The sequence below is a fragment of the Physeter macrocephalus genome, chromosome 19, assembly GCF_002837175.3.
Source record: "Physeter macrocephalus isolate SW-GA chromosome 19, ASM283717v5, whole genome shotgun sequence".
In the NCBI taxonomy this organism is placed as follows: Eukaryota; Metazoa; Chordata; class Mammalia; order Artiodactyla; family Physeteridae; genus Physeter; species Physeter macrocephalus.
The window spans coordinates 3363573-3374096 of record NC_041232.1 but is presented as its reverse complement, the minus strand read 5'-3'; the positions used below and the strand labels follow the sequence as shown (position 1 = coordinate 3374096).

Genomic DNA, 10524 nt, shown 5'->3' with positions numbered 1-10524 from the left:
TGTGCCCCGCAACGGGAGAGGCCACAACAGAGGGAGGCCCGCATACCACAAAAAAAAAAAAAAAAAAAAAAAAAAAAAAAAATGACAATGTCAATTTGTTAAATGTGATGGTGATGTCAGAGGGAATGATGGAATAAGGAAACTACATAAAAGCAAAGAACACACCAGCAAAAACTGTCAAAATCAAGCTTTTTAGATCCTGGAAATTAACCAAAGGCTTGCAAAAATCAGGATTTTTGTGGAAAACAGTTTGGTAAGTCCTCAAAAAGTTAAACACAGAATTATCATATGACCCCACAAGTCCATTTCTAGATATATACCCAAAAGAATTGAAAATGGGTACTCAAACAAGTATATCTAATGTACATGCAAGTTTACAGGAGCACTATTCACAATAACCTAAAGGGTGGAAATAACACAAATGCTCATCAATGGATGAATGATAAACCATGCTCTATACATACAACAGACTATTATTCAACCATAAAAGGAATGAAGGCATCCCCATGTTCACTGAAGCACTGCAGGATTATTTACAACAGCCAAGATATAGAAACAACCTAAGTGACCATCGATGGATGAATGGGTAAAGAAAATGCAGCATATATATACAATGGAATATTATTCAGCCAGAAAAAAGAATATCTTTCCATTTGCAACAACATGAATGGATCCTGAGGGCATTACACTAAATGAAATCAGTCAGACAAAGAGAGACAAATACTGTATGATCTCACTTATATATGGAACCTAAGCAAAAACAAACAAACAAAAAACAAGCTCATAAAACAGACTGGTGGTTGCCAAAGGCAGGGGGCTGGGGAAGTGGGCAAAACTGGTGACGGGGGTCAAAAGGTACAAACTTCCAGTTATATTGGGGATGTAATGTACAACATGGTGACTATAGTTAATAATACTGTATTGAATATTTAAGAGTCATCAAAAGAGTATATCTTAAAAATTCTCATCACACACACACACAAAAATTTTTAACTATGTATGGTGATAGATGTTAACTATACTCATTGTAGTGATTTCACAATATAAACAAATATTAAATCATTGTGCTGTACACCTGAAACTAGTATAATGTTATACGTCAATTATACCTCAATAAAAATATTTTAATTTAATTTTAAGTTAAAAAAATGAAATATTAATACATGTTACAAACTGGATAAACCCTGAAAACAAGCAAAATGAAAGAAGAAAGACATAAAAGGTCACATATTGTATGATTTCATCTATAGGAAATATCCAGAATAGATAAATCCATAGAATCTAAAAACAGACTGGTGGTTGCCAGCGTATGGGGGAGGGGAAATGGAGAGAAATTGCTTACTGGATAAAGAGTTTTACCTTGAAATGATGGAGATGTTTTGGAACTAGACAGAGGCAGCAGATGTCCAACATCATGAATACTCTAAATACCACTGAATTGTTCACTTCAAAATCACTGATCTTATGTAAATTTCACCTCAATATATTATTTTCTTAAATAAAGAGGGGATATTACTATCAACCACACAGAAATTTAATCAAAAAACAAGAGAATACTATGAACAATTCTATTCCAACAAATCAGATGACCTAGATGAAATGGACAAATTCTAGAAAGACAAAAACTACTACGCTGACTCAGTAAAAAAAAAACCCAATAGGAATAGACCTAAAACAAGCAAACACATTGAATTAGTAATCAAAAAATTTTCCAAAAGAGAAACCTAAGATCAGATGACTACCCTGGTTAATTCTATCAAAGTGATTAAAGAAAAATTAACACCAGTCCTTTACCAACTCTTCCAGAAACTAAAAGAGGAGAGAAAACTTTCCAGCTCATTCTGTGAGGCCAGTATTATTGATACCAAAATCAGACAAAGACATCACACACACACACACACACACACACACACACACACACACACACACACACGACCAATATCCCTTATGAATATAGAAGAGTCCTCAACAAAATACTAGCAAACAAAATCTAACCACTTGTAAAAAAGATTATATACCATGACCACACGGGATTTATGGAGGTATGCAAAGTTGGTTTATTATAGGAAAATCAATCAACATTATACCATTTTAATAGAATAAAGGACAAAAAAAGACACCTGCCTGCAGAAAAAGCATTTGACTAAATCTAGCACCTTTTCATGATGAAAAACAAACAAACAAACAAAAAACCCTCAACAGGACTTCCCTGGTGACGCAGTGGTTAAGAGTCCGCCTGCCGATGCAGGGGACGTGGGTTCGTGCCCGGGTCCGGGAAGATCCCACATGCCGCGGAGCGGCTAGGCCCGTGAGCCATGGCCGCTGAGCCTGCGCGTCCGGAGCCTGTGCTCCGCAACGGGAGAGGCCACAACAGTGAGAGGCCTGCGTACCGAAAAAAAAAAAAAAAAAAAACAACAACTCAACAATTCGGAACAGAAGGAAACTTTCTCAATCAAAGGGTACCTGTAAAAACACCCACAGCTAGCATCATACTTAGTCATGAAAGACTGAAAGCCTTCCCTCTAAGATTGGGAACAAGACAAGGATGTCTACTACTGCACTTTGACTCAATATTATACCGGAAGTTCTATAACCAGGACAATCAGGCAAGAAAAAGGAGTTAAAAAAAAAAAAAGTAGCAGCATTCAGAATGGAAAAGGAAAAAGTAAAACTATATTGGAGATGACATGATTTTGTATATACAAAATCCTGAGGAATCCACAAAACAAGTATTGAATTAAAAGGTTGCAGAATACAAGATCAATATAAAAAAATCAATTATGTTTATAAGTAGCAATAAATGTTCTGAAAATGAAAGTAAATAAACACTTCCATTTACACCATTACAAAGAATACTTGTCAGAAAGAGAAAGACAAATATCATTATGATATCACTTATATGTGGCATCTAAAATAAGACACAATTGAACTTATCTATGAAACAGAAACAGACTCACAGACACAGAGAACAGACTTGTGGTTGCCAAGGATTGTGGGGAGGGATGCATTGGGAGTTTGGGATTAGCAGATGCAAACTATTACATATAGAATGTATAAACAACAAGATCCTACTGTATAGCACAGGGAACTATATTCAATATCTTATGATAAACCATAATGGAAAAGAATATGAAAAAGAATGTATATGTACAACTGAATCACTCTGCTGTACAGCAGAAATTAACACAACACTGTAGATCAACTATACTTCAATAAAATACATTTTTGAAAAAAAGAATACTTAGGAATAAATTTAATAGAAATGCAGCGCTTTTTTATTCTGAAAACACTGAATTATACTAAATACATTGCTGAAGCAATTAAAGACCTAAATAAATGTACAGACATCCCACATTCATGGATCAGAAGATCTAATATTGTTAAAATGGCAAGACTCCCACAGCTGATCTATCAAAATCTTGGCTAGCCTTCTCACAGAATTGAAACTCTTTCTGCTTTCAAAACTTACTACAAAGCTATAGTAATCAAGAAATGTGGCACTGGTATAAGGATAGAAACAGATCAATGGAATAGATCAATGGAATAGAATTCAGAGTCCAGAAAAAAACCCATGCATTAATGGTGAACTGATTTTCAGCAAGATTACCAAAATAATCAGTGGGGAACAGATAAATCTTTTCAACAAATGTTGATGGAACAAATGGACATCCATATGTGAAAGAATGAATGAAGTTGGGCCCCTGCTCACACCATATATATAAAAAGTAACTCAAAATGGATTGTGAAGCTAAAAGTAGAGCTAAAACTAAAAAACTCTTTAAAGAAAATTGGAGCAAATGGTTTCTTAGAGAAGACACCAAAAGAATAAATGACAAAGGAAAAAATAACAGGACTTCATCAAATTGACAACTTTAGAACTTCAAAGGACACCATCAGGAAAGTAAAAAGATAACCCACAGAATGGGAGATAAATATCTGTAAATCATATATGTGACTAGGAACACAAATATATGTGATACATATACATTGATATGTTATAAGGGACACATATAGATACTAACATATGTGATAAAAGAATATATAAAGATCTTTTATAACAGAAGAATAAAAAAAAACTCAATTAAAAAATCGGCAGAGGACCTGAATAGATAATTCTCCAAAGATGATATAAAATGGCTAGCAAGTATATGAAAAGATGCTCAACATACTAATCATCAGAGAAATGTGAATGTAAACCACAGTAAAAGATCACCTAACACCCATCAGGATGGCTACTGGAAGGAAGGAAGGAAGGAAGGAAGGAAGGAAGGGAGGGAAGGAGGGAAGGAAGGAGGGAGGGAGGGAGGGAGGGAGGGAAGGAAGGCAGGAGAAAGGAAGGGGAGGGGAGGGGAGGGAAACTGTTGGCAAGCATGTACAGAAACTGTATCCTTGTGTGCTATGGATGGATTGTAAATAGTGCAAATGCTGTGGAAAACAGTACAAAGGCCCCTCAAAAAGTTAAAAATAGAACTACCATATGATCCAGCAATTCCACTTTTGGATATAGATCCAAAAGAAATGAAAGTGGGGTCTCTAAGAGATATTTGCACATCCATGCTCACAGCAGCACTATTCACAATAACTAAGAGGTGGAAGCAACCTAAATGTCCATCAACTGATGAATGAATTTTAAAAATGTGATATATACATACAACGGAACATTATTTAGCCATAAAAAAGAAATTCTGCCACATGCTACAATATGCATGATCCTTGAAGACATCATACATCATGCTAAATGAAATAAGCCAGTCATAAAGATAAATACTGTATGCTTCCACTTATGTGAAGTACCCAAAGTAGTCAAAGCAATAGAAAAGAAACAGAAAGTAGATTGTGGACACTATGGTTTAGTGGGAGAGGGAAAAGTTTGTTGTTTAATGGGATGGGTAGTTTCAATTTTGCAAGATAAAAAGGTCTAGAGATCTGTTTCAAAACAATGTAAATGGGGAATTCCCTGGCGGTCCAGTTGTTTAGGTGCTTTCACTGCAGGGAGCCTGGGTTTGATCCCTGGTCAGGAACTATCCTGCAAGCCGTGCAGCGTGGCAAAAAAAAAAAAAAAAGAAAAAAACAATGTGAATATACTTAACACTTAAAAATGGTTAAGATGGGGCTTCCCTGGTGGCGCAATGGTTAAGAATCCACCTGCCAATGCAGAAAACACGGGTTCGAGCCCTGATCTGGGAAGATCCCACATGCCGCGGAGCAACTAAGCCCGTGTGCCACAGCTACTGAGCCTGCGCTCTAGAGCCCGCGAGCCACAACTACTGAAGCCCGCGTGCCTAGAGCTTGTGCTCCGCAACAAGAGAAGCCACTGCAATGAGAAGCCCACACACCACAACAAAGAGTAGCCCCACTCGCCGTAACTAGAGAAAGCATGTGCCCAGCAACAAAGACCCAATGCAGCCAAAAATAAAATAAATAAAATAAGTGAATTTTTAAAGAATGGTTAATATGGTAAAATTTATGTTATATGTTTTTTACAACAATAAAAAAATTTTTTTAAACAGGCAAAGGATTCGAAGAGACATTTCACCAAAGAAGATGCTATACAAATGGCCAATAAGCACAGGAAATACTGCTTAACATGATTAGGAAAATGTAAATCAATCACAATGAGATACTCCTTCACACCCACTAGACTGGCTGTAATCAAAAAGAGAAACAATAACAAGTGCTGCAGAGGATGTGGAGAAATTGGAATCCTCATATATTGCTGGTACATTGCTACAAAGTGGTACAACCACTTCGGAAAACAGTTTGGCAATACCTCAAAAATTAAATATAGAGTTACCATATGATCCAGCAACTTCACTCTTAGGTATATACCCATAAAAACTGAAAATGTTAAGTCCACGCAAAAACAATGTTAACAGCAGCATTCCTCACAATAGCCACAAAGAGCACACAATCCAAATGTCCATTAACTGATGAATGGATAAACAAAACTGTGATATATGCTTACAATGGAATACTATTCAGCCATAAAAACAAACAAAGCACTGCTGTATATCTATGACACGGATGAACCTGAAAACATGCTAACTGAATAAAGCCAGACACCAAAGGTCACATATTGTATGTGAGAGAATTGTATGTAGAGGAGAATCAGGAAAGAGAAGCATCCTGTAATCTAAATGAAAAATTATTTTCAGGGAGGAGGAAATGAACTACTTTGATAAATGCTGCCAATAAATCAAATAAAATAAAAACTAAAAATTGACCATTGAGTTAAACATTGTGGAATTCATTAGTGACCTTGACAAGAGTGGATTAAAGGAAAATGAGAGACTTGGAGATAAATATGGCCAACTCTGTAGAAGTTTTCCTATAACTAGCAAATATGAAATAAAACAAGCAGAAGGGGGATGTGCCATCAAAAGATGGATTTTTTAATGAGAGATGACATTATAATCAGCCTGTTTGCTGATGGGAACCATCCAGAGAAACAGAAAACTTAATCCGAAGAAGAGACTTGCTAGAATATCCTTGAACAAACAAGAATTGATTGGATCTAGTACACATGAAGTGTACATAAGCCAAATAATTCACTCATAGTAACAGACCTGAGACCACATGAAGAAAGGCTGGCATAGTGGATTAATGGGTATCGTAGCCAGCCTCCAAGGTGGCCCCAAATGAACCCCGCCTCCTGGTATTCCCAATCCTGTGTAGCTCTCCCTCACACTATCACAGTGTTGACCTATGAGACTAAGCAAAGACAGAAGTGAAGGTGTGTAACTTCTGAAAAAGACTCTGCACTCCATCTTGGGTGCAACTTCTTTCCTGAATCACTCGCTCTGGGGGAAGCCAGCAGCCATGACATGAGCAGCCCCATGGAGAGGCCCAGAGAGTGAGGAACTGAGGCCCCTTGCTAACAGCCAAGTGAGTGAAGTTAGATTCAACAAAAGTCAAGGAGAGACCCTGAGGCAAAACCATCCAGCTAAGCCACTCCTGGATTCTAGACCATGAGATAATATGTTTTTTCAAGCTATTAAGTTGTGAGATAATGTGTACAACACAGACATTTCAAGTTACCGTATCATTCACATGTCGTACTTGCAACTCTGAACTGTCATACACAAAATAGCTCTCCTATAAACACAGCAAAATTTAAAAAACAAGCAAACGAAAAAAACAAAACAGGAATTCCCTGGCAGTCCAGTGGTTAGGACTTAGCACTCTGACTGCTGGTGCCCCAGGTTCAATCCCTGGCTGGGGAACTAAAATCCCATAAGCCACGTGGCGCAGCCAAAACAAAACAAAACACAGCAAAATTGACATGCCCTGAAGCTTGTATAGTCAAATCAAACTTGTATAGTCAAGCCAGGGACTCAAAGTTGTACCAGCGATAGATAAGTAACTATACAACGGAGCTGTATGCACAAGTTGCTGGGCATAAAGCTACCGCGCCGATCCAGTCACATTCAATTACTTCATGAAATAAAACCCTTAAGGAAAAGGGTACAGAAATGAACAAACTAATCCCATGGAATCATGTTAAATCACAACACATTTACTCCAAATGAACTACTTTATTTATTTATTTGGCCGTGCCACGTGGCTTGTGGGATCCCAGGTCCTCGACCAGGGACTGAACCCGGCTACTGCAGTGAAAGCCCAGAATCCTAACCCGGAGGCCATCAGGGGACTCCCATCACTTTATTATTTTAATACATTAGCTGAAACCTTAGGCCACGTGCATCAGCCCACATTAGCCTCACTGCGTGGTAGAAGTCAGCTTTACACAGCTTAAAAATCCATGGTGCTCTTACTTTTTTCCCTTTCAAAACAGCAGGTGAAAGCCGGCCCCCAGCCCCCTGCCCCTTTTTAAGGCCGCAACTTAGAGGGCTCCAGAATGAGCTGAACCAATGAGTGCCCTGAAGTCATCACACACATTCTGGGTCGGCTCCCACCCACGCAGGAGAACGCTCTCTGGGCAGCAACGTGTTAGCCCGGGAGAGAAGAGGAAAAACGCTGAGGGTAAAAAAGATACCACTCTGGGGGCTTCTCTGGTGGTGCAGTGGTTAAGAATCCGCCTGCCAATGCAGGGGACACGGGTTTGAACCCTGGTCCAGGAGGATCCCACATGCCACGGAGCAACTATCCCCGTGTGCCACAGCTACTGAGTCTGTGCTCTAGAGCCTGAGAGCCACAGCTACTGAGCCCGTGCTTTGCAACTACTGAAGCCCGTGCACCCTAGAGCCCGTGCTCCACAACAAGAGAGGCCACCGCAAGAAGAAACCCGCGCGCCACAACGAAGAGTAGCCCCCGCTCGCCACAACGAGAGAAAGCCCATGTGCAGCAACAAAGACCCAACACAGCCATAAATAAATAGAGAGAGAGAGAGAGAGAGAGATACCACTCTGGTCCTCATTAGAAAGACGTCTGTCACCTTACCTCAGGCGCGCACTGAAAACCTGGGGGCTTGAGATTTTCTAGGCAGGCGCAGGTCGCATCCTAGAGACCAGCAGAGAGAAGGGTCAGGGTGAGTCACGTGTTACGGAAACATTCTATCCCCCAGGCCCTAACTGATCCTGCCCTGAGCATGTTTACCAGGCGTCTCACACTCAACCAGATAACAGAATCTCGAACAAGCCTCTTCTTCCAACCTCCCCTCTCTCAGAAACACCTCATCTGCCACCTGCCCAAACCAAAAGCCTGGACCTCGGGCGCCCAGGGGGGGCTCCCACAGGGGGCGAGGGCGGGCCGAGGCCCAGTCAACAAGAAAATAGCCCAGGCGCAGCGGCAGGGGAGAAGCCACTAGATCGATTTGTTTTTTGGGTTTTTGCGGTACGCGGGCCTCTCACGTTGCGGAGCACAGGCTCCAGACGCGCAGGCTCAGCGGCCATGGCTCACGGGACCAGCCGCTCCGCGGCATGTGGGATCTTCCAAGACCGGGGCACGAACCCGTGTCCCCTGCATCGTCAGGCGGACTCTCAACCACTGCGCCACCAGGGAAGCCCTGTTTTTTGGTTTTTTTTTTAGCTGCGCCCTCCTGACAGCGCCTGGGCCCACGGATCTCCAGAACCCCGCCGGGCTCGGGTCACAGAACTGTCCTGACACTGTTCTGTGTTGTAATGTATTAAGAGACCTCGGCGGGGGCCAGGGGCCTGAGAGGCCCTTCCCCGGAGGCCGGCTCGGCCCACCCCTGGGGGAGGGAGGCTGACGCAGAGCGGCGCCCGCCCAGATTGGGGAAGGGAGAGGGTGAAAGGGACCTCAGGGCCTGGGCCTCACCCTCCCTCCTGAGGGCCCGCAGCCCCACACAGGCCGCCGGGGCCGTATCAGGCCCGGCGCTCGTGAGGACCCGAGAAACCCTCCCCTCGGCCCTCAGGGACCGCTCCGGACGCACCACGGTCCCCGTCGGCGGCAGGGCCACAACGGCCGGCAGCTCACCGGCCCCGAGGCGCTCCCCGGGCGAAGCCTGAGGCGACTACGCCTCCTCAGGCCCCCGGCGCCGCAGACGCCGCCACCGCCCGCGCCCCCGCTCGCGCGCCCGCTCTCACCTGTGATTGGCTGCCAGGTGCCGGCGCGAGGCCGGGCGCTGCGGTCTGATTGGCAGCGAGGCCAGGTGGGCGCATGCGCGCTCTCTAGCGCCCCCCCCCCCCCCCGGTGGCAACCGCTGGGGGCGGGGTCAGGCTGAACCTGTGTCTCAAAGGTCTTGGGCTGTCAAGACGCCAGAGTTCGCCAGGGCTCAGGGTTAAAGAGCGGGCTCCCAGTCCATCAGGGGAGTCCAGCTCTTGCAATCCTCAGGTGTGATCCCTCTCCCATAAAAGCACTATCTGCCGGCCCCTTGCTTAAGGAACTTGACCATGCAACTGGGTGTTGAAGCCCGTCCTCTTGGACTTGCATTTGGGGCCAATCCAGTGCAGCCTGCCACCTGTTTTTGTACAGCCCGCAGTGAGCTAAAAAAAGAGCTTTACAATTAAAAAAAATTTTTTTTTATTTTAGAGCTTTACATTTTTTAATGTCTGGGGAAAACCACAAAGAGAATATTATTTTGTGACAAGTGAAAATTATGTGAAATTCAATTATCAGAGTCCTTAAAGTTGAAACAGGGACTTGCTTGTTCCTTTAGTTATCATCTATGGCTGCAAAGTAGATTAATTGCCAGAGATCATATTCGCAAGCCTAAAGTATTTATTATTTGGTCCTTTACAGAATCTTTTTTAAGTGCCCTGTTCTGCTGGAATCTCCTAGTAATCGTTTGAAAAAAAAAGTTTTTGGTTTAATCTATAATGCTATTTTCTTCTCTATTATATTCATTTTCCATTCTTTATTATTTCCTTCCTTCTTATCGCTATAGGTTTGTTCTGTTGCTCTCCTTTACAACTTTTTGAGATAAATGCCTAACTCATTTATTTGTAACTCTGATTTCTCTTGTATGTAATGCTATAAATTTACCTTAATTTACTAAAGTACCGATTTAACTGTGTCCCACAATTTTTGCTTAATAGTATGTTCATTATCATTCACTTCCAAGTATATCCTAATTTCCATGTATATCCTAATATCCTAATATTC

At 42.0% G+C, this 10524-nt stretch overlaps 1 protein-coding gene and 1 non-coding gene across 6 annotated transcripts in view; one reads left to right on the top strand and one right to left on the bottom strand.

Annotated features, from left to right (window-relative positions):
* The window catches only part of LOC102996849 (zinc finger protein 280B), a 30944-nt gene extending 21457 nt beyond the window's left edge, over window positions 1-9487 (bottom strand). For 2 of the 5 annotated variants that reach the window (XM_055080354.1, XM_055080351.1), the window contains exons 1-2: window positions 8811-8897; window positions 8401-8460 (exon numbers count right to left, since the gene is read on the bottom strand). In XM_055080354.1, coding sequence (XP_054936329.1) covers window positions 8401-8460; window positions 8811-8852 — 102 coding nt within the window. In that variant the 5' untranslated portion in view covers window positions 8853-8897. The other 3 variants (XM_055080352.1, XM_007130955.3, XM_055080353.1) reach the window with 3 other exon arrangements.
* TRNAQ-CUG (transfer RNA glutamine (anticodon CUG)) lies at window positions 7151-7223 on the top strand. Its single transcript has one exon. It is a non-coding gene; the product is annotated as a tRNA-Gln (tRNA).
* Window positions 9488-10524: the final 1037 nt, after the last annotated feature.